This window comes from Cololabis saira, chromosome 22, assembly GCF_033807715.1.
Source record: "Cololabis saira isolate AMF1-May2022 chromosome 22, fColSai1.1, whole genome shotgun sequence".
NCBI lineage: Eukaryota > Metazoa > Chordata > Actinopteri > Beloniformes > Belonidae > Cololabis > Cololabis saira.
Window position 1 is genome coordinate 29,564,472 of NC_084608.1, and position 27,830 is coordinate 29,592,301.

Consider the following 27,830-nt stretch of genomic DNA (forward strand, 5'->3'; position numbering starts at 1 on the left):
GTACGTCGGCAGCTGGGCCGATGTAAACCTGGCAAGGCCCCAGGGCCAGACGGTATCCAGGGGCGGGTGCTGAAGGAGTGTGCCACGGAGCTCGCCCCCATCATGCACTCCCTCTTCTCGGAGTCCTACAGGACGGCCACAGTACCTACCCTGTGGAAAACATCCATCATCCCAGTGCCCAAGAAACCCCGCCCCTCAGAGCCCAACCACTACCGTCCAGTTGCACTAACCTCAATTCCGATGAAATGCCTGGAGAAACTGGTTCTTGACATCATCCTCCCATCTGTTGAACAACACTTGGATCCATGCCAGTTTGCATACAAAGTGAGGAGGGGAACAGAGGATGCTGTGGCATGCCTCCTTCATTCACTCCTCCAACACCTTGAAACCCCCGGTAATTTCGCCAGACTTCTCTTCATCGACTTCAGCTCCGCCTTCAACACCGTCCAGCGCCACCTGATGATCAGGAAACTCCATCACCTGAACATCCCATCACTCCTCATCCACTGGGTTCACAGTTTTCTCAGCAACAGACCACAATCCACCAGAGTGGGCAGCGTGACATCATCATACGCCATCACCAACACCGGTTCCCCACAGGGCTGTGTGCTGAGCCCGTTCCTGTTTACCCTCTACACTAATGACTGCATCAGCCCCTCACCCACAAACACATATCTCAAATACTCAGATGACACTGTCGTAGTTGGACTTTTAGACACTTCACTCACAGAATACCAGAACTCCATTTCTCACCTCACACAGTGGTGCTCTGACAACATCGGCGTCGCCAGACAGATTTTACTGGGGCACTTGCCCCAGTATTGATCTGCAGTGCCCCAGTAAAAATTTCACCAGTAAAAAATTAATTTCGGAGTTTTAACTCCACATAGCATACACCAGTGTTGTGCATGAACGCGTTCAATAATCCTTCTTATTTCACCAGCGGGCGGCACGCATATTTAAAATGCTCGACGAGCCCGGTGCAGTCTTTACGAATGAAGGCTGATTTATGGTTCCGCGTCACACCAACGCGGAACCTACGGCGTAGGGTACGCGGCGTGCGGACCGTATGGTTCGAGTCGGCACGTACCTTACGCCGTAGTCGTCGCCGTCGATTTAACGCGGAACCATAAATCAGCCTTGACAGGTGAAGAGAGACGTTGCAGACGCAGCGTCAGCGAGCCGTCAGATGATGATCAGTTTATCATTATCTGCAGGAATTTTACACATCGTCTCCCAAAGAGTCTGACGGTAGGAAACTAACCTTTCTGTGAAGATTATGTCCACCTGCGCCGAGAAAACAAGTCCTAACGTCTGCCTCGTCAACTTCAAATTGTAAACGTCATGTGGAGTTAAAGCATCCGTCCAGTGTGAGAAAATATCTACGAGTCCTTAACAATCAAAAAAGTTCCCAGAAAGACCAAGAGGTCTGATTTCCCAGTAACAGGTAGACAAATTAATAATGTACCACAATGTTGGAGATTTACAGCCTCTGAATAAAGTTGAAACGCCACTCGGACAATACATGATTGTATTCAGCAGGGGTCTCCAACCCTGTCCTGCATGTTCTACATGTTTCCTTGCATCATCACACCTGATTCTAATTAATGGTCCTAATTAGCTTGTCATCAAGGTCTTGACACTTCTGTTGATGACACAGCCACTTGTATCACGGTGTGCTGAAGCAGGGAAACATCTAAGACATGCAGGACAGGGGTGCCTCTAGGACCAGGGTTGGGAAACACTGATTTAAAGCACCATTTCAGCTTTTTTATTATAAATAAGTGCTAAAAATTTTTTGATGAATGAATTCTCTGTGCCCCAGCTGTGCCCCAGTACAGTCTTAAGTCTAGTGACGCCCCTGTCTGACAACCATCTGCACCTCAATGTGTCCAAAACCAAAGAACTGGTCATCACCTCCCCAAGCACAAGCAAGTCAACTCCCCTCCTCACCCACAACCCCATCAGCATCAACGGAGAAGCCGTAGAGGTGATAGATACTTTCAGATACCTGGGACTCATTATAGACAATAAACTCACCTTTGAATCACACATCCACGACATCCATAAACGCAGCCAACAAAGACTTTCTGCCATCAGAAAACTGAGAGCCCTCTCAGTGGCCCCCCACCTCCTACTGTTACTGTACAAGAGCATAATTCAGCCCATCCTCCTCTACTGCTCCTCCTGTTTCTTCAACATGTTGTCATCCCCCAACACAAAAAGACTGACACAAATCACTCACAGAGCTGCCAAAATCATTGGCCTCCCCACCCCCATCCTCTCTGACCTCAACACCATAGCCATAACACGCAGAGCACTCACCATCACCCAGGACCCCAGTCACCCCCTAAACCCGTACTTTGTGCTGCTTCCATCTGGCCGCCGGTACAGGTCCCTCACCTGGAAGAGGGTCAAGTTCAGCCGAAGCTTCGTCCCCTCTGCTATAACAGAACTAAATAGATTGCGTCGCTAAATGTGTGTTCCTGTTTAATGTGTATGGGTGGGTGATGTAATGTATGTATTTATGTATCTTGAGGTTGTGTGTGGCGTACGGGGGTGAAAACAAGTTTCCTTGTAAAGGACAAATAAAGCTGAATCTGAATCTGAATCTGAAGGCAGCGCAGTTTAGCAGCCCAATAATAATAACGAAAGTTTGGGAGGGCCAGACCACCTGCAGACTTTATTTTTTGAAGGTGAGTCTTGTTCAAACGTGGCCGTTTACCCCGCCATAGGTATGAAGATATAACTGAGTCAAGGGACTGAAAAAAAGAACCAGGAATAAAGAGTGGTAAGGTCTGGAAAAGGTACAAAAATTTAGGTAAAATGGTCATTTTAACTGAATTGATGCGACCCACAAGAGACATTGACAGGGGTGACCATTGTGTAAGGATTTGTTTGGTCTCATTTAACAATGAGATAAGATTCTCTTGGAGCAGGTCTTTGTGTTTCCTTGTCACAGATATGCCTAAATAGGAGAATTTGTCATTTACGATTTAAAGGGAAAATTGGAAAGGTCTAAAGCATGCGATTCGAGATTGGTAGGGAAAAGCTCACTTTTGCTGAGATTCAGTTTGTAGCCTGAGAGTTTCCCAAACTGACCGAGAAGCGACAGCGCAGGGGGTAATGAGGCCAGAGGGTGAGAGATGAAAAGCAAGAGGTCATCGGCATAAAGCGAGACCTTATGTTCCCTGCCACCTCTCCAGATACCGGACACATCCTCACAAGATCGGAGCGCTGCGGCAAGCGGCTCGATAGCCATGTCAAAAAGCATGGGACTAAGGGGGCACCCCTGACGGGTTCCACGATGCAGATTAAATGGTTTTGACCGTTGAGAGTTAGTACGAATTGAGGCTGTTGGGTACAAATAGAGAAGTTTAATCCACAGAGCAAAGTTCGGACCAAAACCAAACCTGTCCAGCACAGCAAAGAGATAATCTCATTCGACGCGGTCGAATGCTTTCTCCGCATCCAGAGAGACAACGCATTCAGGGATATCCTCAGAGGCAGAGTAGATAATATTGAACAGTCGCCTTGTGTTGAAGTAAGACTGCCTACCTTTAATGAAGCCAGTTTGGTCTTCAGATATAATTGTGGGGAGGGCATTCTCCAGCCTATGGGCTAGGACTTTAGCTAAGATTTTAGCATCTGTGTTTAAGAGGGAGATGGGCCTGTAGGAGGCGCATTCAGTAGGGTCCTTCCCTTTTTTAGCTATGAGGGTGATACAGGCCTATGAAAATGAAAGAGGGAGGGAACCGTGGCTGAAGGATTCTGAAAGAACTGTAGATAGCAATGGGGAAAGCAGAGTAGAACATTTCTTTAGAAATTCCGCCGGGAAGCCATCAGGGCCAGGACATTTACCCGACTGCAGTGAAGAACTGGCTCGAGTTATCTCCATCAGGGATATCGGTTCTTCTAATGTCTTCCTTAGATCTGGTGAAAGACTGGGAACACTAAGACTATTTAAAAAGTCTGCCATCTCATCTCGATCAGTCTGAGATTCCGAGGTGTATAGCTGGGTATAAAAGTCCCTGAATGCTTCATTTATGAGTAAGTGATCTGTAGTTACATGGCCATTTGGTAATCGAATCTTAGAAATATTTTGTTTAGCCTTAGAGCCTTTAAGTTGGTTGGCTAATAATTTGTCAGATTTGTCTCCATAAACATAAAACCTGGTTTTACTTTTCAGAAGTGACTGTTCAATTGGGTGAGTGGTAAGCAGGTCAAATTTAGTTTTAAGTTCTAGCCGCTTTTTGTAAAGATCTGGGGATTTAGTCCGAGAATATTCTTCATCGACCTCTTTGATTTGGCGGGCAAGGTCTGATCGCTCCCTATAAGATTTTTGCCTCACCCTAGCAGTGTAGGATATAATCTGTCCCCGGAGATAAGCCTTGAGGGAATCCCAGACAATTAGACTAGACATTCCTGGAGTCATATTCGTGGATAGGAAAAAGGCTATTTCCGTTTCCATTGATTTAACAAAATTTCTGTCCAACAGCAGAGTTGAATTGAATCGCCACTGTCTGTCTCTCTGAGGTAGGTCAGGAAGGGACATGGTTAGGACCACAGGAGCGTGGTCGGAAATGACAATGCTCTGATAAGCACAGGAATGAACCAGGGGAATCAGTTGATTATCAATAAAAAAATAATCAATCCTCGAGTATGTGTGGTGCACTTGTGAGAAAAAGGAGTATTCTCTGTCACATGGATGTAAAGAACGCCACACATCACAAACACCGTAGTCAGAAAGGAACGCCTGAATAAGACGGGCTGACTTACTTGCTGTGCCGGGGTTGGTAGAGGATCGGTCTAGGACTGGGTCGAGCCAGCAATTAAAATCACCACCAAGTATGAGAGAATATGTATTAAGGTCAGGGAGTCGTTCAAAAAAGACTGCATCATCTGAATTAGGGGCATAAACGTTCACAAGTACGACCAATGTATTGAATAATTTCCCAGAAACGATCACGTAGCGACCAAACTTGTCAGAAATCACATTGTGCTGCTCAAATGAAACATCCTGACTGATCAGAACTGAAACTCCTCGGGCCTTAGCTTGAAAGGAGGAGTGAAATCCCTGCCCTGACCACCTCGGGAACAGGCGGCTATTATCAGAACTGCGAATATGAGTTTCTTGTAGAAAGGTGTTTTAGATGTGAGAAGATCCTCTTCCTTTTAACAGGGTGATTCAGACCCTTAACATTCCAGCTCACCAGCTTCAAGTATCTACTCATAATATCTAAGAAGAAAAATTAGGAGGTGTGCACAATGACCTAGGCAAAAAAAAGAAAACGGAAAGGAGGTTGAATGTGACCCACATTAAGTAATGAGTTGAAAAGAGTTAATGCAAAGTTTCTGGCAGTGACATATCCCCCCGACCCACCCACCCCAACCAAGACAGCTGCTATAGAAAAATAAAAAAAAGCAGCAAGCTCTTCAAAACAAACAAAGTGCAATAACGCATCTTCCTGTCCTACACACTAATAGCTTTTGCTCCCGTATCATGGGTGTATACATATTAGCACCTTAAAACGTGTAGATATAAATAAAAAAAAGAAATACCCTCTCAAATCTTGACCTGGAAGTCCCGATATGAGCCCAGAAATATTTGTACAAAAATGTAAAATATAAAACCTCCGACCTAAGCAGCGTAACAGTAAGGTTAACAGCTTACAATTATTACAAAACTTGTAGGTAAATCGGAAAAGCTTTTATTTTTTCTTTTTTTTTTTCTTTTTTTTTTTCTCTCCCTCTTCACCACTTATTTTTCCCCTTTTTTCCCCCTTCCCTCAAATAGCCAAAAAGAACTGCAAATTAATAATATTTGCAAAGGGGCAGTCAAACTAACAACAGAGAGAATAATGTTCTAAACACACTAACCCCGAAAAGATTTCAGGCAAAAAAAAAGACTGAAAAAAACAGTTGTCGCGGGGGTACTCACCCTCCCCTCAGGAATAATAAAATGACTCACGTCAAAAAAAGAGAGAGAAAAAAAAAGTCAGTGAGCGTCAGTGAGCCACACCGGGCTGCAGGGCGGAGCCGTAACAGCTTCCAACAGTCCCGTTACGGCGGGTTTGAAGATTTGCTGCGACTCGTGATGAATTTGCGCGCCTCATCCACGGAGCCGATCCACTTCCTGGCCCCCCCGGACAGCGTGAGCCGGAGCCGGGCGGGGAAGAGCAGAGCCGGCTTCAGACCCACGTGATAGAGCTCCGACATGACTCCGCTGTATTCCGCTCGTTGGCTGGCAACTTCGGGGCTGTAATCCTCCAAGACCCGGATGGGGTGGCCGCGATATTCCAGCTTTCCTCTCCGCCGCGCCTCCCTCACGAGGAGATCCTTCGTCTGGTACCGGTGAAGGCGCAGGATGACCGGACGCGGTCTCTGTCCCGGGGCCGGCTTGGCGGCGAGAGAACGGTGCGCTCTGTCTATCTCTGGCGGTGACGGCAGCGTATTGTTCCCGAACACCTCACACAGCAGCCTGGAGAAGAAAGCCGCAGGAGACCCGCGCTCGGTCGACTCCGGTAAACCCAGGATCCGGAGGTTCTGCCTTCTGCTTCGGCTCTCCAAATCCACCACCTTAGCCTTTAGCCGAGCATTATCATCCCGTAGAGTCGAGCAGATGCCTTCAAGGTCCGTAACTCGCTGGCTGAGGTCTTCTGTGGCGAGTTCAAGGGACGAAACCCGTTGGCCATGGTCCTCGACCACGAGCCGCGTTTGGTCGAGTTTGGAGTCGAGCTGACTGAAAGTATTTTTGAACTCGGCGGCCAGGGCAGCTCGGTGTTCCTCCAGCAGCGTGGTAATGGCCGCCAGGGTTAAGACAGCGCCAGCATCGTCCTTTTTGCCCGACTTGGCGCTCTTCGAAGCCATCTCGGAGGTAAGTGGGCTCGTTCGAGACAAAAAAAAAGAAAAACAACAACAGGGAATCCTTTTTAAAGGAAAAAGTTTGAAGGTTTGAGGGCTTGGTGGTTTAAAAAGTTTGGCACTCACGGGAGCACTCGCGAAACAGGTCTACTCCATCTGCTCACCAACCGGAAGCCGTAGCACAATTTCTAAACTATTAATACATATAGCAAAACCACTCACTGAGTTAGCCAAACTAAAAGCACAAATACTGCTTTGCACTCAGTTTGTAATTTTGTAACACACACTTTGCAAAACTGTAGGCACAATTCGCTGCTTACACTCAATTGCCAAATTTCCAAAACACTCCTAGCAAAATTATACACATGTATGGCTATTATTTACACTATTTTGCCAACTGTCTGGAACACTTTCACATGTGAAAACAATTTTAGAGAATTAGTTCACTTTGCAATCAGCCTAAGCACTATGATAAGCCACAGGTAAGCTGTCTGTGTGGAGTACAATGGAAGGAGCAAGAAGAGTAAGAATCAGAGGAGGCCGAGGAAGAGGACGTGGAGGTGAAGAAGCGAGAGGTTTAGAGGAATTTAGAGGAAGAGGACAAGGAGGAGCAAGAGGAGGACGAGGAGGAGGAAGAGGAAGGGCCAGAGCAGACCCGATATGTCATCATATGGGACAATGTTAGTTTCCATAGGGCTGCTTTGGTCCGCAACTGGTTTACCCATCACCCACTCTTCATGGCACTCAACCTCCCCCCATACTCTCCATTCTTAGTGTAAATCCGATTGAAGAGTTCTTTTCTGCCTGGCGCTGGAAAGCCCACGACCGCTATCCCCATCAACACGCAGCCCTTTTACAAGCAATGGAGGAGGCATGTGGAGATATTGAGCAGGCATCATGTCAGGCCTGGATACGGCATGCAAGGAGGTATTTTCCCCGGTGCCTTGGACTGGAGGACATCGCATGCGATGTGGATGAGATTTTGTGGCCGGACCCAGAGAGACGGCATGATGTAGGCTGATTGTCTTTTTTTTGTGAATGTATTATTTTGTGTTTTGTGCTGTGTCTTTGTTTTGACGAGTGTGAATAAACACCAATACTTGAAGTTTGGATCCCTGTGTGTTTACAGAACTATGACAAAAGTATGACCTCAAACTGACCTAGCCTACCTTGTGCACAGAAAAAGCAAAAGCCAGATGTGTTTTGTATTCATACCATCAGTGTGTAGTTGGCACATTATGTGCTTAGTAAATTATGGCATGTGTTTACTGTCTAATATGAAAACACCATTTTTACTAAGGTGTGTAGAGTTAATCAAGCTGTGTTTGCTTTTGCAAGACAACTATAACGTTTTGATAATTTGGTGAAAGGTTTTCTCATTTGTGTGTAGAGTTTAGCAAAAATAGCCAATGTTGCAAAAAATGTCCTTAAGCATTCAGAAAAAACTGTAGTACGGAGCCCCTAAAGCATTGGTCGGCAACTGGCGGCCCGCGGGCCAAAATTGGCCCGTCTCCAATAATATCTGGCCCGCCAGATGTCTGATAAATATTTTTTATTTTTTTTAATTTTATTTTTTTATTAATTACTATCACAAAAACGACAATTTCATAGAGAATTCAAAGCCTTTATTTAGAAAAGATAAAATAAAACTAGAATCGTCTTGATTCCGGACGCACACCGGCTTGTGGTGGGAACGTGGGACGTATGCGCTTCTGAAATTACAGAGCAAAAAAAAGAAAAGGAGAAAGCGAAAATAAATTACTATTTAAATAAAATAAAGCAACAATGAATATATCTAATAAAAACAGTAATGGCAGTCTTAAAAGATTACTCACTTAATGGGAAAACTGGCATCTCCCTTCAGTCACGATCTTTTGGAGGTCTGGAGATATGGATGTGACTTTAACCCGCAAGCAGTTCTCCAGATTTTTGTGCGTCAGGCGGTTCCTCTCGTGCGTCTTAATGGCATTCATAGAAGAAAAGGCCGACTCGCATGTGTAGGTGGAGGGAAACATCGTCAGCACATAAAATGCAAGTTTTTTGATCCAGCTGTACTCATCTGAGCATGTCATCCAAAAGTCATCCACGGATTGCGCACTTTTGAGCGCATCGCTGACTAGGGAGGTTGTTTGGAAATCAATAAGCTCCATTTCAAATGCGGCCTCATCCAACAATGGGATAGTTTCTTTAGCCAGGGAGGAGAAATCCGCACTTCGGACAGTGAGAGGGTCACGGACAAAAGCGACGATGTCCCTCGGGATGGAGTAGTCCTCAAACCTGGACTTGAAGTTGGCCCGTAGCTGTTTGATGAAATCCACCATCAGTCCTGTCACTTCTCCCCGCACCTGTGATTTTAGTGTACTGAAGTGCAGGAGCCTGCCAGTTAATAGGTCTGACTGGAACAACTCCAGTTTCCTGGTGAATGATTCCATCTTTTCAACCATGTCCACTATGGTTTTGCCTCTCCCCTGTAGCTGCAGGTTAAGCTGGTTCAGATGGCCAAAAATATCTGTTAAAAATGCTACATTGGACATGGACATTTCATCTTGTAGAAAGGCAAGGTGGTCGTCTGCAGCTCGCATCTTGCTTAATCTCAGGAAAGCCTTTACCTCATCCAGTAGCGCACAGAAGCGCTCCAGCGCTTTGCCTTTACTCAACCAGCGCACATCGTTGTGGAGCAGCAGGTCATCGTGAGTGGCATCCTCTGATTGAGACACAAGTTGTCGGAAAAGACGGTGCTGAGTGCTTGATGTACCCCTGATAAAATTAATGATGCGCATCACTTTATCCATAACCCCCTTTAGCTCACCACTGAGCCTGGCGCACAGGACACTCTGGTGAATGAGGCAATGCAATCCGTGCGTTTGGGGCGCGATCTCCTTCAGTCTGCTCACCAGACCTCTGTGCTTTCCAAGCATGGCCGGTGCCCCGTCTGTCACGATGAGGTTGATTTTCTCAAAGGACAATGAATGCAGCCTGAAGACTTCCTCCAGTTTGTTAAATATAATTTCTCCGGTGGTGTTCCCCTCTAATGGAAATAAAGACAGCAACTCCTCCCTGAACTCCTTCCCATCAAAATATCTCACATAGACACACATCTGGCTTACATCTGTGTTGTCTGTGCTCTCATCAATGGCCAGAGAAAAGTAATTGGCCTGACTCAGACCACTGAGAATAACTCCATGCACAGCATCCGACAGTGCGTCTATGCGCCGGGTAGCGGACCTCGCAGAGAGAGGCACCTGTTTCACCGAGGCAATCACGCCATCCATCGACTTATCAGTAGCCAGCTCCTCCAAAACTGCCACCATTACCTCTTTAAAAATCTCTGCATCAGTGAATGGTCTGTTGTGCCTGGCGAGCACCCATGCTGCTTTAAGGGACGCACTTGTCACTTTTTGTTGCGCTGTGAGGCCTCGTACCAGGATCTTGCTGCTGTGCGCAAAACTGGCTGTCAGCGCTTCAAGTTTGTGCCTCCTTGTCCCTGTCTGGAGCTGATAGGCCACTTTGAAGGTGCCATGCTTTGTGTCGTGGTGCCGTCGGATGTTGTACTCCTTGCAAACTGCAACAACTTCGTTGCAGATGAGACACACAGGCTTGGCATTTATAAACTCAGGTAGGATGAAAGCATACTTCTCTTTCCACTCTTCTTTGTACGTCCTACCCTCGCTGTCAACTTTCCTCTTCAATGCTTTGGACAGTGACATTTTGTCTTACTAACTAGCAATGTTTTTCGTTGCTGTTGTGCCGTATTCAGCACCCCTGCCGTGAAAAGCACCCCCTCATGACATCAATAACCATTTACCTGATTTTTGTTATCTGTGACTGTGATTGTGGGAAAGTATGACTATTGTGGAATCCAGCAGCGCATTTAAACATGAATCATTAACACAAAACTGGACGCTAAACAGAACGTGACACGGAATGAGAATAATTTTTGTCATTGTGTGTACGTTGTCATTTGTAGTAAATTAAACATGAGCATTTAGTCCTTTTTGACATTTGCTCGTGAATAAGAGATCTGTGGGTGATATATGTCCGTTTGGTAGTCGTTTATAGCGTCCTCTCCACATGCGCGTTCCCGCGACGAGGGGGTGCTTTTCACGGCAGGGGTGCTGAATACGGCACAACACCTGTGTGTCAGTATCATGGATCTATTAATAGTATCAGCGCAGACAGACTGCAGCTTCGCCTGAATTATGGTTCCGTGTTAAAACGACGGCGTAGCCGATGGCGTAGGGTCGCGGTGCGGTGTGCGTCGCCGCGTACCCTACGCCGTCGGCTCTGCGTTGGTGTGACGCGGAACCATAAATCAGCCACCGGGAGCAAGGGCTCGCTGCGGGTTGATGTTGATCCGCGGACCAAACTTGTTAAGGAGCATCAAACTCACTCTTATCTACGCGGAAATAACGCTAAAATATAAAGAAGGCTTCCCAAAGTGTGATCTATGGTGAAATAGGAAAATTAAGATGTGCAACTCTTCTAAAGGAGACATGCATTTAATTGACTTCATGGCGCCAGCCTTGGCGTTTATTATTACGCAAATGTGGAATGTTTGGGTCTGTCTAATTTCGTCAAATTAAATTTGGAGATTCACCGTTCACATTTTTATGTGTATGCGTTGTATGAGAGAGAGATGGAGAGGGCGAGGGAGGGAGAGACGTGGCCTGTACGTCGTTGTTTTTTGTTTTTTTGCAGTTTGGGTGCACAATACACTTGTGTGTGTGTGTGTGTATTAAAAAGAGATTTTGCAGTATGTTGTGTAATTGAAACTGGTTTGCTGTGATCGTTGACGGCAAACTCATATTAAGCATTTACTGTACATCATATTGCGTTCTTGAACGGCAGTTTGTGCCCCCCCGCTGGTTATTATGTGCCCCCCAATTAGATCTGTTCTGCCGCCGACTCTGATTATCACCAAGTTACTTATGGTTTCATAACGCAGCCAGAGTAGCGCTAAAGCAGTAATAGCACACTAATAACAGTCTGTAGCAAATTCAAGTTACTTTATTTAAACTAATGACTTTCTTAAATTACCTTTTTGTACAAGATATAATAGTATATTATATCTTGTTATACAGTTCAGTTGCTCCGAAAAAATTTGGCCCGAGGCCAAACTTACTTGCCGACCCCTGCCCTAAAGGGAGACGGATTTTTTTTTTTTATACAATGAGTTTTACGCGCGCGTGAAACCTTTACGCGCGCGCGTAAAAGCTTTAAGTGAGCACATAAAGTTGTTTACGTGAGCAGGTAAAACGTTTATGCACTCACTAAAAAGTTTCACGCGCTCTCGCAAAACTTATAAGTGAGTGCCTAAAAGTTGTTCTACGTGAGCACGTAAAAACAAGTACATGGGAGTATTGCTGGAACAGGAGACCATTCAGTTGCGCCCTGCTCTATTTATGAATGGAAATGACATTACAGGATTTAGCTGAGCTATGTTTAAACCTGGGACTCCATTATAAGGACATTACCACTTTGCTTGCAAGTAAATAACTTTACGTGCTCACTTAAAGGTTTTACGCGCGCGCGTAAAGGTTTCATGCGCACGTGTAAAACTCATTATATATATAAAAAAAAAAATCTGTGTCCCTTTAGGGGCTCCGTAGATTAGAGACAGAACTTTTCTAAAATAAAAACGTTTTTTCATATCAGATATGAAATATTTCATGGAAATGTTTTGGATTAAAGTACGTAGTTTTGAAGGATGATAACTGGATAAATGTGGAAACATCTCCAGTGGACTGACCTCAGAGTCTCCAGTCTACAGTTTGGACTCTCCAGTCCACCAGACAGAAGCTTCACTCCTGAACTCTGCAGGTCCTGGTTCCGACTCAGGTCCAGTTCTGTCAGATGGGAGGGGTTGGACTTCAGAGCGGATGCAACAACTTCACAGTGAGTCTTTGAGAGTTCACAACCAACAAATCTGTGATGAGAGAAATATGATGTCAGTTTAATAAATTCTGATTTAAAGCCAGACTGACCCACAGGAGTAACAGGACGGTGCAGGAGATCACAGAACCAGAGTTAACAGAATTAAAATCACTTACCAAGTACGAACTTGTCCACATAAAACTATTGTAGGTTTACAACTCTGAGCCGTTTAAACTTGTAAACTTCTTTAATAAACTCAATGAAAATGTTTGATCTGATGAATTCTCTGTAAAACTGGCTGTAAGTTCACATCAACAAAACTCCCCGGTGGTTCTGATGTTTCATCTTTTTCTGTTACATAGATTCATCTCTGAGCAGCAAAAACATCAACTAGATCAAGTGTTTGAAACATGAACCTCTGGTTGACGGGACTTGAGGCGACCCAGAATAAAACAAACACAACTGAATTCAAAAGTTTTCATTTTCAAGATCAAAACAAGATTTGAAGAACTGAACTGCTAACTGATGGTGTTATTGATCCATCTGGACTCACCGAGCCTCTCTGCAGTTCCTCACAGCTGGAATCAGTCTCTGTCGACCCCACAATGTTGTCTTGTACTTGTCCAGGTCCAACTCATCCAGAACCTCCTCTGACATCTGCAGCATGTAGGCCAGAGCTGAACACTGGATCTCAGAGAGTTCCTGCTCTGATCTGTTCTCTGACTTCAGGAACTCTTGGATCTGCTGATGAACTGAGAGGTCGTTCATCTCCATCAGACACTGGAAGATGTTGATGCTTCTGTCAGGAGAGATATCATCAGTGTTCATCTCCTTCAGGTTGTTGATGACTCTCTGGATGGTTCCTGGACGGTTCTCTGTCTGGTTCAGCAGACCTCCTAACAGTCTCTGGTTGGACTCCACAGAAAGACCATGAAGGAAGCGGACAAACAGGTCCAGGTGGCCAATTTTACTCTTCAGGGATTTCTGCATGACTCTCTGCAGGAACTTAACCAGAGATGAGTATCTGTAGTTTCCTCCCAGGAAGTTCTCCAGCACATCTGTGTTTCTGGTGGAGTAACAGTGGAGCAGGTAGACTGCAGCCAGGAACTCCTGGATGCTCAGATGAACAAAGCAGTAGACAGGTTTCTGGAAGATCTCACACTCTCTCCTGAAGATCTGGGTACAAACTCCTGAGTACACCGAGGCCTCTGGGACATCAAGACCACACTGCTCCAGGTCTTCTTGGTAGAACATGATGTTTCCTTTCTCCAGATGTTCAAACGCCAGCCTCCCCAGCTTCAGGAGAAGGTCCCTGTCAGCCTCCGTCAGCTCCTGTGGACTCGTCTCATGTCCCTCCTGGTACTTGTTCTTCTTCCTCTTGGTCTGGACCAGCAGGAAGTGGGAGAACATGTCAGTCAGGGTCTTGGGCAGCTCTCCTCTCTGCTCTGTGGTCAACATGTGGTCCAGAACTGTAGCAGTGATCCAGCAGAAGACCGGGAGTTTACACATGATGTGGAGGGTTCTGGATGTCTTCATGTGGGAGACGATGCTGCTGGACCGCTCTTCATCCCTGAACCTCCTCCTGAAGTATTCCTCCTTCTGGCCGTCGGTGAAGCCTCGTACTTCTGTCACCCTGTCCACGTGTTTGTGAGGGATCTGATTGGCTGCTGCAGGTCTGGAAGTGATCCAGATGAGAGCTGAGGGAAGCAGGTTCCCCTGGATGAGGTTGGTCAGCAGCACGTTGACCGATGAGCTCTGTGTGACGTCAGACACGACCGGACCGTTGTTGAAGTCCAGGGAACGTCTGCTTTCATCCAGGCCGTCAAAGATGAACAACGGTTTCCCGGCAGCCAGCTGCTCTGCTGTGAGCTTCTGTAACGATGGATGGAAAACCTGGATCAGCCTGAGAAGACTGAACTGCTCATCTCTGATCAGGTGCAGCTCCCTGAACGAGAGCAGAATCACCACGGTGACGTCTTGGTTCTCCGAGCCCTCGGCCCAGTCCAGAGAGAACTTCTGAACCGAGAAGGTTTTCCCAGCGCCAGCGACGCCGTTGGTCAGAACCACTCTGATGGCTCCACGTTGGTCAGGTAAGGCTTTAAAGATGTCCTGGCACCTGATTGGAGCGTCATGGAGGCTCTTCATCCTGGAAGCTGTCTCCAGCTGCCTCACCTCATGTTGGGTATCAACCTCTTCACTCAGTCCCTCTGTGATGAAGAGCTCCGTGTAAATCCTGTTGAGGGGGGTTCTACTTCCTGGTTCATCAATTCCTTCAGTCACATGTTCACATCTCCTCCTCAGACTGGTCTTGTGTTCATCTAGGACCTCCTGCAGACCAGCATCTGCTGAAAGACAAGAAGAACTCTGAAACTACAGAACAAAAGTCTTTCCAGTTGTCAGAAATGAGTCCATCAGCAGACAGATGTTCAGTCTTACCTCGTACAGTTCTGCTCTGACTGGCTGTCTGCAGTCCAGCTCTGGTTCTGGATCTTTTTCCACACTGGGGACAGGAGGACGGTCCTGGTGGAGCAGACTGGTCCCAGTATGAGTTCATGCAGCGTCTGCAGAACCAGTGTCCACAGCTGCTGGAGACTGGATCCTTCAGGACGTCCTGACACAAAGGACAGCAGGACGGCTGCTCCTCCACACCAACTCTTCTCCTCTTCCTCCCTCTGTGAAGACATGTCTTCATTAATAAAGTCATTTATGACTGTTGTAGAAAAACATCCAGATGAGTCAACAGTGTCCAGAAGCTCAGATGGTCTCAGACAGTAAAAGTCTGGCTGCTTTTCTGTTTGAATTCAGCCTCCAGACGGGAATATAAAGGTCTGATTTTTGAGTTTGTACATTCCCCCCCTTTAATCAATAAAGAAGAAACAGCAGATTTTCCTTGTCTTGGTTTTTGAAGCCTCATAAAGGATGGATTTTCCATCTTCTTCCACTTGGACCATGATCTGACAAAAGCACCTGGGGCTTTGTTAAGGTACAACTGATCTGATTGAGTCTGAGCATTTGAGATTCTTACTTTATCTTCTTCCCAACAATTCTGAATAGAGTAATAATTGAGCAATGTTTTAATCGGTTCACCAGAAGCAACAGAGAGTTTTCTTATTGCAAATTGTAAATTTGCATTAACATTCCCATCAGGTTTTAACCGTGTAAACTGTCTTGTGTGAGGATTGCTGGCTCTCCACACGTCCAACAGACCATCCTCATTCTTAAAGTGCTCAATGGAACATTTATGACACAATGAAAGATACCTAAGGAATCACTGATATGAAAATTCAAGATACTGAACCTATATACACTGCTTTGATTATGGATGCCTGTACCCATGACTGCTTTGTTCTTTGAATTTTTGTTGTGTTTTGCATTACGTGTGCATCTATTTCTGACATGGAAATGTAGAGTTCAGTGTAAACTGTTGTTGTTTTTGTATAACACAAAACTACAATAAAAATTAAAGTATATAAAAAAAAGTTATGTTTATTTAAAAAGAACACGCATGTTAAAAGAGAGTTCTGAGTGAGCAGCTGGCGGTGGCAGGACGGCTGCCAACGTGAATGTTGGACTCATTAAACCTTTATTATGTATATCTATGTATATCTTTATTATGTATATCCATGGTTACGTTAGTAACAGAGAATAAAAAGTTTATTCATATAGAAGTAGAACAATGGTAGGTATGAAAGGATCAATTTTAGTAGAAAAAGTGATGTTTGAAGAACCTAAAACATCAAATAAACCACCATGGACAGAAAATATAAAGTCATGATGAGTCCTAGAATCAGTTAACAACAGTTGTCTTACTTTGTGTCTGAGGGTCCAGGTTCTTTACTGAATTCTGGAGGATAATCTTTGGACCAGTCACTCTTCATAGACAGACAGATGGATCCTGGAGACTCTGGTCTCTGACTGCGGTACCGACCTCTGCAAACACAAATTCACATCAGTCACAGGTTAATATTGCTGATGAGCACTGAAGAAGATCTACAGCAGGGTCTCCGACTCTGGTCCTGACAGCCACAGTCCTGCATGTGTTAGATGTTTCCTGCTTCAGGATTGTCCACCTCTGATCTAGTCTGTATCCAGTCCTGGAGCAGATTACTGCTTTCCTCTCCTCCTGACATCAGAGCTCATGTTTCCTCTGTAGGAATCTTCCACAGGGATGAGGGATCTTACTGCTACTACTACTACTACTACTACTGTCATTTAGCAGACGCTTTTATCCAAAGCAACTTACATCTGAGAGAACAACACAAGGAACATGTAATAAGTCTATTTGTGGATGATATTTTGATATATTTGCACAGTCCCAATACAAGCTTTACCCAGTTGATGCAGCTTATAAATATATATACTGTATATAGCAGTCATTCGGGGTATATAATAAATGTAAATAAAATGCAGATTTTGACATTTAATTATACTCCTTCACAAGAGATTAAGAAAATGTATCAACTGAAATGGCAATCAAAAACTATGAAATACCTTGGTGTCACTTTAACCAAACAACTAACTCGATTCTACAAAACAAATTATGACCAGATCCATCTCCAGGTTAACAAAGATATAGAAAGATGGTCAACCTTGCCATTATATCTTAGAATTTAAATTATAAAAATGAACATCTTACCAAGGCTACTATATTTTCTCCAGTGTCAAAATTTTCCTGTCAAAATTCCACAAGAAAATTCAAAATTTGGGATAAGATGATCTCTAGATTTATATGGAACGGCAAAAGGCCACAAATCAAATACTCCACATTACAACTGACCAAGGACAAAGGTGGTTTGGCACTCCCAAATTTAAAAGACTATTACCACGCAGCAACACTCAGACCAGTAATCAAATGGTGTGATAAAGACTATAGTGCAAAGTGGAAAGATATTGAGATGACAGTGAGATATTCCATCCAATCCCTAATTCGCAATGTGAAATTAACTAACTCGCTACAAGGATCAATAGATCCAATAACATCTCACACTTTGAATATTTGGCCTGACTTTATCAAAAAATATAAATTAGAAAAAAAAGTAAATCTGCCAAGCTGGTTCGCCTATGATGACAGATTTAAGCTGAGTTTAAAGGTGACCTATTATGGCATTTAATGTATATTTTAAACAGGCCTTGGATGTCTTAAAAACAATCAAAAGCTTGTTTTGCTACATAAATCAGAAATTCAACCTCTGGCCCATGTCTCTATTTTTACCGCTTCTAACCTCCTTCTCTATGGAGGATTCTGAGGGGAGGGGAGGCTATGATAATGAGGCTCTGTGCTGATTGGATGCCTGAATGACGTGTAGCAGGGGAGGGCGCAAAGCCTCGCTCCGGGCTGAAGAGCAGCGGCTGCGTACACTATTAAAGCTTGTCCCATGCGACATAATCAATTCCATTGCTTTATTTTCTATTGGACTGTCCTAACTGGCCGCAAGTTTAATGGTTTCAGTGTAGACAGAGAGCGTCCAATGTCACGCAGCTCGACGCGATAGTCGGACGCTCGCATGCAGTTAGGACACTGTGTAAACGACTCCCTGGGATCTTAAAGCCTGATTTACGGTTCTGCGTTAAATCGACACGTGCCCTACGCCGTAGGCTCTGCGTTGAGGTAACGTGGAACCATAAATCAGCCTTTAGTTCCCTGGAAGGGGGAATGGGTCACCTCGTCTTCACACTAAATCACACAGGAAGCTTTAACTGAATTCTAAACAGGTACACCAGTTCTTTACTCCGATTCCTCATCATTTCATTTCTTATGTTACAAGACGAATGAATCATGTTAACTGTAAAGAAATCACAACACTGAATCTTCACAAATGTCAACTTTATTGTTAAAAAAAAAATAACATAAGTTGTATATAAATAACATGTACTACATGTGCACTATTGCTGGCTCAAGGAAGGACCGTGCATCTTCTGAAGGTGTAGTTGAACAGCTTCAGGTGCTTGGAAGATCTGAAACCATAAACAGAAAATAATGTATTACTAATAGACAGGGCTGCACATAATTATTTTGGTCTGGTGCTCAGAGGAGCCCCTGGATATGTGACTTGGGCCTCCAAAAACGCGGTGACCCGTCTCGCCGGATCGATAAAAGAGGGATGCAGGAATAAGTTATAGGCAAAATGATATTTATTCACTTATAAAGATGAATGGCTCAATATGGTCCTTTACAAAGTTAATTTATTTCAATAATTCAACTAGAATATGGTGTAAAAGTTAATTTATTACAATAATTCAACTAGAATATGGTGTAAAAGTTAATCTATTTCAATAATTCAACTAGAATATGGTGTAAAAGTTAATTTATTTCAATAATTCAACTAGAATATGGTGTAAAAGTTAATCTATTTCAATAATTCAACTTAAAAGGTGAAACTAATATATTACCTAGTCTTATTACATGCAAAGCAAGATATGTTAAACCTTTATTTGTTATAATTTTGATGATGGAATTGTTTATTGATTTCATAAAATATTCTCTAATTTATTTTTTATTTGGGGCTTTCATAAACTTTGAGCCATAATCAGAGAGCAGCGTCTTGCTGGTGCAGGTAACTGCTGCACGCAGTGACGGACACTGGCTGATTTTTGGTTCCGCGTTGCACCAACGCAGAGCTTACGGGGTAGGATACGCGGGAGCGCGAACGTACGGTACGCGTCGCCGCGTAACATCATGCAGCCACTTCTCGGAACACACGTTTTCTGTTCGATTCGGGTAGTGGTTCAGTTTGGCGTCTCTTTGTAGTTGGTGGTGGTGGAACGCCAAAATAATTACTTAATGGCGCTTTGCTTCTTGGACATTTTGACGAGACGTGTCAGGGTTTTTTCAGTAAAGCTGATCCTTACCTCTCTCCCTGCGCAACCCACCACAGCAACGGACGCGCTGTGATTGGCCAGCCCAGTACCAACTTTGAGTGGCAGTTCTGGGGAAAAGCTCTCGCAATAGATGTTTTAATATTAGTATTCTGGTCTGGCCACAACCAATAATATGAGCCCCAGCTGGTGGTACGCAAAAGCGCTTGTCAGCACAAGATTGACAGCGCACTGTGGATTTTGACGGCGTATGCGCTCTGGCGGCCCACTTATGTGCAGCCCTGCTAATAGAGCTCCGGTGTTACCTAATGGGTAACACCGGAGCTCCGAGCTAAGCTTAATACTTAGCCCATGCAAAGATCATACTTGTAGACAAATATAAATAACATAAAAAATTAAGGTCACTTACCGCTGACTCGTGTGCAGTTGTCGGGCCCGTGCGGGTTGGAACTGATCCTTTTATGAGGGTAAGTGTCAATGAAAAACCTAATTTCTACTGCCCCTCGTTGTTGAAACAGCCACGCGATACGTCGCTTCGAAACAATGGCGGACGCTCTGGCCGGTTTCGGCGGAGTTAGTTGTGGGCGTGGTTTCAAGCAGCGGAGGCCGACCTATGGAAATCTGCTCCCGTCGTGACTCACGATGGAAGCAGAATCTGAACAGCTCGTAGAAGTCACATGACACTGGATGGATCATCCGGGTGGGGTGAACAGACACTGCAGAATTTGGTTGCTTTACTCCTTCTATGTGTTGGCAGGGTCAGGGGAAACAACTTTATATATGTTAAAGCAAGAAAAAAAGTGTTTTTAATAATAGGTCCCCTTTAAGTGACCACAATTTTAGAAATTGGGGGAATAAAGGGATCACTGCGATGTGTACATTAATCAACAGTGGAAATATAATGAGTTTTCAACAGCTGAAATCAGGATATGGACTAGAAAACAGGGATCTGTTCAGATACCTTCAGCTGAGGGATTATTTAACAAAGACTATACAAAATGTGAAGACCTTGAATGGAGTTCTTGATGTGATGATCCGGACATACAGTGGGTCGAGGTTCAAGGAAATCTCGGCACTATACAGAGGCCTAAGAGACTCAGCAGCTTCCTCCACCAAATACATCAATGAAAAATGGGAGAAGGAACTGAATATTGTCATTACACCGGAGGAATGGCACAACATGTGTGAAACACAACGGACAACTAAAAATACAAGGGTGTGGAGAGAGTTTGTGTGGAAAAACTTAACACTGTATTTCATTACACCTAAAATGAAGACTAAACCGACTGGATCACAGCAACCTTGCTGGCGGTTATGTGGAAACAGAGAAGCACATCATACGCACATCTTTTGGGACTGATATAAACTTGATTTATTTTGGGAAAATGTACACAGCACAGTTAAAAATATCTTGAGATACGCAATACCTAAGGAATTTAAAGTCATGTACCTAGGAAGTATAAATGATTGTGTCTTAGACAGAGATAGATATCTAGCTATAATATTATTGATCACAAGAAAGAAGGCAATAACAAGAAACTGGTGCAAGACTGAAATCCCTAATATAAACCAGTGGCTAGAAATCATAAGAGAGATCTATATTATGGAAAGAATGACCTATCAACTTAGACTGAATGGGGATGTTTTTGTGGAAAAATGGGAAAAATTGATATTTTATGACACAATGAAAGATACCTAAGGAATCACTGATATGAAAATTCAAGATACTGAACCTATATACACTGCTTTGATTATGGATGCCTGTAGCCATGACTGCTTTGTTCTTTAAACTTAAACTTAAACTTTATTTATTTGTATAGCACCAACTCATGCAGTGTAAGTGCAACTCATGGTGCTTTACATACAGAGATAAAATAACGATCAAAAGTACAATTTAAAACATCCCATACGACCCCACCCCCCACCCCCCACGCATACACACACCCTCACTCACACTCATACACATGTGCATACACTCACACGCCCCCACACACACACACACACACACACACACAATAAGTGGACTGGTGACATGGCTTAGCACTAACGATCCAGGTGAAGAAAACACTACCTATGGGTGGCCGTCCACACCGAGAGGCTCCACCGGCCATGACCACAAGGAGCATCGCCACAGAGACCCCCCCAACCCGGACAGACCAGGACAGACCCCACACAGAAGGTGGAGTCCCTGCCCCAGCTACCCAGGCCTGAGGGACCCCCATGACGACACCCCCATGGGCGGAGCAGACACACCTCCCAGTGTGGAGGACCCCCCTGAGGAAACACTGGAGCTAAAAACTAAAAGATTAAAAGAAAGTAAAAAATGCCTAAAAAGTTTAAAATTTTAGAAAAATCTATACAAAACTTAAGATGAATAATAAATAACATAAAATACAAAGTCACTAAAATGGATTAAAGGTTTAAAGATAAAAAAAAAAAAAGTAAATACAATAAATACAATAAATACAATAAATAGCTGAAAAGACTAGGTAAATGAGATCAGATAAAAGCCAAGCTAAAAAGGTGTGTCTTGAGCCTCCTTTTAAAAGTATCAACGTTCTCTGCGGTCCTGAGGTTCTCTGGCAGGCTGTTCCATAAAGAAGGGCCATAATGGCTGAATGCAGCCTCACCGTGGGTTTTAGTCCCGGTTCGGGGAATGGTTAAAAGGCCGGTGTCAGAGGACCTCAGGGTCCGTGAGGGTTGATACGGTAAAAGCAGATCAGATAAATAAGATAGCCCAAGACCGTTAAGACATTTAAAAACCAGTAAAAGAACCTTAAAATCGATCCTGAAGCGGACGGGGAGCCAATGCAGCGATTTTAAAACAGGTGTAATGTGCTCCCGCCCTCTGGTCCTCGTCAGCACGCGAGCGGCTGAATTCTGTAATAGTTGTAGGTTCTTAATACTCTTTTTAGGAAGACCAGAGAGCAGGGCATTACAATAATCTAGACGACATGAGATAAAAGCATGCATCAGCACCTCCGTGCTGGCCTGAGAGAGAAACGGGCGGACTCTGGCTATATTCTTAAGATGGTAAAAACCTATCTTCGTAATATTCTTTATGTGTGTGTTGTCCTGGTTGAGCTGTAGGAAATTATCTGCCATCCATGACTTAATATCTAAAATACAGTTAAAAAGGGCATCAAGTGGCCCTGTGTCATCAGGAGACACGGCGATGTACAGCTGTGTGTCGTCAGCGTAGCTGTGGAAGCTGATGCCGTGTCTCCTGATGACGTCCCCCAAGGGAAGCATGTAAAGGTTAAAAAGAAGCGGACCTAAAATTGACCCTTGGGGGACCCCACACTTAATTTCATGCATTCTGGAGGAACATGTATCCAAACTTACAAAGAAAGATCGATCTGTGAGATAGGAGCGGAACCAGTTAGAAACAGTACCAGAGAGGCCCACCAGGTGCTTCAGTCTGTTTAATAAAATGTGATGGTCTACTGTATCGAAGGCGGCACTAAGATCCAGTAGAACCACGACTGTCAGTTTGCGGTTATCTAAATTGCACCTGATGTCATTTAAAATCTTTAAAAGGGCTGTCTCGGTGCTGTGGTTCATCCTAAAGCCAGACTGAAATTTCTCCGAAATATTGTTTCTTATTAAAAAATAATTTACTTGGTTAAAAACCAGCTTTTCTAAAATCTTACTTAAAAAGGGTAAGTTGGATATAAGTTTGAATTTTTGTTGTGTTTTGCATTACGTGTGCATCTATTTCTGACATGGAAATGTAGAAATCAGTGTAAACTGTTGTTGTTATTGTATAACACAAAACTACAATAAAAATTAAAGTATATAAAAAAAAAGTTATGTTTATTTAAAAAGTACACGCACGTTAAGAGAGTTCTGAGTGAGCAGCTGGCGGTGGCAGGACGGCTGCCAGCGTGAATGTTGGACTCATTAAACCTTTATTATGTATATCTTTATTATGTATATCCATGGTTACGTTAGTAACAGGGAATAAAAAGTTTATTCATATAGAAGTAGAACATTGGTAGGTATGAAAGGATCAATTTTAGTAGAAAAAGTGATGTTTGAAGAACCTAAAACATCAAATAAACCACCATGGACAGAAAATATAAAGTCATGATGAGTCATAGAATGAGTTAACAACAGTTGTCTTACTTTGTGTCTGAGGGTCCAGGTTCTTTACTGAAGTTTGGAGGTTTATCTTTGGACCAGTCACTCTTCATAGACAGACAGCTGGATCCTGGAGACTCTGGTCTCTGAGTGCGGTACCGACCTCTGCAAACACAAATTCACATCAGTCACTCACTGATGATATTGCTGATGAGCACTGAAAAAGATCTACAGCAGGGTCTCCAACTCTGGTCCTGACAGCCACAGTCCTGCATGTGTTAGATGTTTCCTGCTTCAGGATTGTCCACCCCTGATCTCGTCTGTATCCAGTCCTGGAGCAGATTACTGCTTTCCTCTCCTCCTGACATCAGAGCCCATGTTTCCTCTGCAGGAACCTTCCACAGGGATGAGGGATATTACTGCTACTACTATTACTACTACTGTCATTTAGCAGACATTTTTATCCAAAGCGACTTACATCTGAGAGAACAACACAAGCACAAAATCACATAGGAGGGTACGGCTGGATCAGTGCTGGTCAGACTGCTGCGAGTCCAGTTGGACACAGGTGATGCAATGCCAGTGCTAGAACATATATATCTTTTTTCTTTAAATAACAAAAGCTACGTCTAAGAAGACACCATATCAGGGCCGGATTTAGCGAGGCCCACTAAGGTGGGCAGACTGAAACGTAGGGTGGGCGATGAAAAAATTTTGGGGGGTCAAACCCCTGAAATGCATTGAAAACTATGCTATCATCATATCAGTTCATCTATCTTCTCTACAGTATGCTAACCCAATTGCTCTTCCTGACACTTCCCTCTGCATTTACCCGGGCTTGGGACCGGTGTTCTGCCAATCCTTGCCGAGAAATGCTACTTTGTGGTTCTGCGCATGCGCACAGTCAATTTTCAAAGTTTGATTGCCACGCCAATCATTTCTTGCACGATGTAATATGGATAATATGAGATGTTGAGTATTTGATCCTTCAAAATACACTACCCATGACATGAATTGCATTACACTTTGTGAATACGATAAAGAGAAAAAAAAACCCAATTCTATTGCTTTATTTGATATTCATTCAGTCATTCGCCTTTATTTAACCAGGCAGGTCATTAAGAACATTCTTATTTACAATGACGACCTGGCAAGAGACAAGGACCACTTGGGAGAAAAGGAAGTGGTTTAGGGAGTAAAACACAGTAAAATTGTAGCTCTACAAAGGTAGAAAACCATTAGGTAGCATTTTTTTGGCAAAGCAGCAAAAAATGATATATTATCTGATATAAATAATATTTAGGCAGAAACAACTTTTCATTAACTGTATTTGGCCTTCAATCAATTTTTGGCAGGTGAAAATGCCTATTTTGTGTTGTAATAGTCCTTTAAAAGAGTTAAAAGCAATCCTGTGAGCTCTAGTTGAGTCTAGTCTATTATGAAGCTCAAGAATGAGATCAAATCATATTTAGGTAGAAACAACCTTTTATTAATTGTATTTGGCCTTCAATCCATTTTTGGCAGGTAAAAAAGACCCATTTTCAGGGGAGAAATCAGATTCTGGCAGGAAATCACTTTTTGGCACAACACCTGTTGTGCGAGGCACAAACAGGACACTGGCTTGTGCCCTGTTGAGGCTGCATTTATTTTATGTATTTTAGGCTCCGCGTGGATTTAAAAGGTCCCGCGGCAGGCTGGCTCGGCACCGCAGCACCGCCACCCGCACCGGCGCTCTCCGCCCTCAGCGGGATGGAGAGAGGCGTCTCGGGGTACGCGGCGACGCGGTGTGAGGCGGAACCGTAAATCAGCCTTGCGGCGTAGGTTACGCGGTGACGCGCAACGAACGGTGCGCGTCGCCGCGTACCTTACGCCGGGGGCTCTGCGTTGGTGACGCGGAACCATAAATCAGCCTTCAGTGTGTCTGCTGTTCTGAACACGTCTCACGTCTCCGAGACACAACTTTTGCGGTATGCGTTCATTGTAGTGTCTAAAAATGATGCGCAGTGCCCACCCAATCAGAAACGGTACAGATATTTTGTGATATTTTTTTATATATATATAAAAAAAAAAAAATTATAAAAGAATGAATGATCCCCATAACTTTGATTGGGTGGGCAGGACGCACGTTTGGGTGGGCACAGCCCACCCCTGCCCCCCCCTAGAACCGGCCTCGCACCATATTGTCGTAAGTGCATGCATCTCACTAGATGCCGAAGTGCTCCTTAAAGAGCTGAGTCTTCAGCTTGCTCTTAAAAGTGGGTACAGACCCTGCAGATCAGACAGAGTTTGGTAGGTTGTTCCACCATCGGGGAACAATAGAGGAGAAAAGTCTGGCTATGATTTCACGCCACGTGGTGGTGGAAACACTAGGCGTCTTTCACTGGCTGAGCGGAGCTGTCGAGAGGGAGCGTAGCTCTGGATCAACTAGTGAAAGTATTGAGGAGCCGTTTGGGTAATTGTTTCGTAGCCAGAAGCAGAGCTTTGAACTTGATGCTGCAACTGGAAGCCAGTGCAGAGAGGTTAGCAGTGGAGTGACATGAGCTCTCTTTGGGTTGGTTGAAAACCAGACGTGGTGCTGCATTCTGGGTAATCTGCAGAGGTTTAACTGAGCAGCAGGAAGGCCGACCAACCAGGAATTACAGTAGTCAATACATGACATGACCAGAACCTGAACCAAAAGCTGTGTTGTATGATCTGTCAGGTCTGATTTTGGTGATAATATAGATAGCGAACCGGCAAGACTGGGAAACTGGGGCAACATGGTCATTAAAGGTCAGCTGGTTGTCTAATTCAATTCAATTCAATTCAATTTTATTTATATAGCGTCTAATACAACAGAGTTGTCTCTAGACGCTTTCCAGAGACCCATACCCAGAACATGACCCCCGAGCAGTTATTACATAAACAATGGCAGGTAAAAACTCCCCTAGTGGGAGAAAAACCTTAAGCCAAACAGTGGCAAGGAAAAACTCCCCTTTAGGAGGGAAGAAACCTTGAGCAGGACCAGGCTCATAAGGGGGGACCCTCCTGCCGAGGGCCAGACTGGTGGGTCAGGGACGGCAACAGCACAGCAGGCAGGTGGAAGCAGCAACGGGATGACCAGGGGTGGGGACCGCAGGCCAGCACGCAGCTCTCGAAGCTCCGGCCCAATCAGCAAGTCCCAGGTTGGGGTGCAGGGTCAGGGAAAGACTTGTGCTCCGTAATGCAAGCTACAAGCCACCCACGACCACCTGCAGGACAAAAGAGAGAAAAGGGAGGAGAAGGGGGGGCAAGCAACGGGATGACCAGGGGTGGGGACCGCAGGCCAGCACGCAGCTCCCGAAGCTCCGGCCCAATCAGCAAGTCCCAGGTTGGGGTGCAGGGTCAGGGAAAGACTTGTGCTCCGTAATGCAAGCTACAAGCCACCCACGACCACCTGCAGGTTCCGGTGTCCGGCAAAGGATGCTGCAACATGGACAAAAGAGAGAAAAGGGAGGAGAAGGGGGGGCCAGCACAAGAAACTACAGGAGCGACTCTGACACACTAAAGTTTACACTACCTAGAGATTTACCAACACCAGCTAGAGGTTTACTAAACACTAACTATAGGCTTTACTAAACAGAAATGTTTTAAGTTTAGTTTTAAAGGTGGAGGTGGTGTCAGCCTCCTTAACCCAGATTGGAAGTTGGTTCCATAGTAGTGGTGCCTGATAGCAGAACGCCCGCCCTCCAAATCTACATTTAGATACGCTAGGAACTACGAGTAAACCTGCACTCTGAGAACGGAGAGCTCTGACAGGAACATAAGGGACTATCAGGTCTTGCAAATAATGCGGAGCTAAGCCGTTTTGGGCTTTATACGCAAGTAATACAATTTTAAATTGGATTCTGAATTTTACGGGTAACCAATGGAGCGACGCTAACACTGGGGAGACGTGGTCTCTCCTGCTAATTCCTGTCAGTACTCGTGCTGCTGCATTTTGGATCAGCTGGAGCCTATTCAGCAAAACCTGATTGACATATGGTTTAAACGACAAATCCTGATCGAAAATAACACCAAGGTTTCTCACAGTTGCACTGGAAGCCATCGCAACACCATCTAATCCCTTCCTAAGATGCTCTGGACCAAGAATGATAACCTCTGTTTTATCTGAATTTAGAAGCAGGAAATTTCTGGACATCCAGTCCTTGATGTCCCTAAGACATGCCTGAAGT

The 27,830-nt window shown here is 44.5% G+C and overlaps 2 protein-coding genes across 4 annotated transcripts in view; both read right to left on the minus strand.

Moving 5' to 3' along the window:
• Positions 1-27,830, minus strand: part of LOC133422945 (NACHT, LRR and PYD domains-containing protein 14-like) — a 471,822-nt gene that overhangs the window by 116,229 nt on the left and 327,763 nt on the right. Inside the window, exons 3-7 of one of the 3 annotated variants that reach the window (XM_061713006.1) lie at positions 23,683-23,802; positions 16,549-16,668; positions 15,175-15,410; positions 13,292-15,083; positions 12,614-12,790 (exon numbers count right to left, since the gene is read on the minus strand). The exons of 1 other annotated variant lie outside the window; for it this stretch is intronic. In XM_061713006.1, the coding sequence (XP_061568990.1) occupies positions 12,614-12,790; positions 13,292-15,083; positions 15,175-15,410; positions 16,549-16,668; positions 23,683-23,802 (2,445 nt within the window). The remainder of the gene's footprint in view (positions 1-12,613; positions 12,791-13,291; positions 15,084-15,174; positions 15,411-16,548; positions 16,669-23,682; positions 23,803-27,830) is intronic. One more of the 3 variants, XM_061713003.1, reaches the window with a different exon arrangement.
• On the minus strand, positions 8,488-10,383 carry LOC133422958 (SCAN domain-containing protein 3-like). The gene is made up of 2 exons (XM_061713021.1): positions 8,700-10,383; positions 8,488-8,576 (listed from the first exon to the last, which is right to left on the minus strand). The coding sequence occupies exon 1, from the start codon at positions 10,173-10,175 to the stop codon at positions 8,700-8,702; it is 1,476 nt and encodes a 491-aa protein (XP_061569005.1). The 5' UTR covers positions 10,176-10,383; the 3' UTR covers positions 8,488-8,576.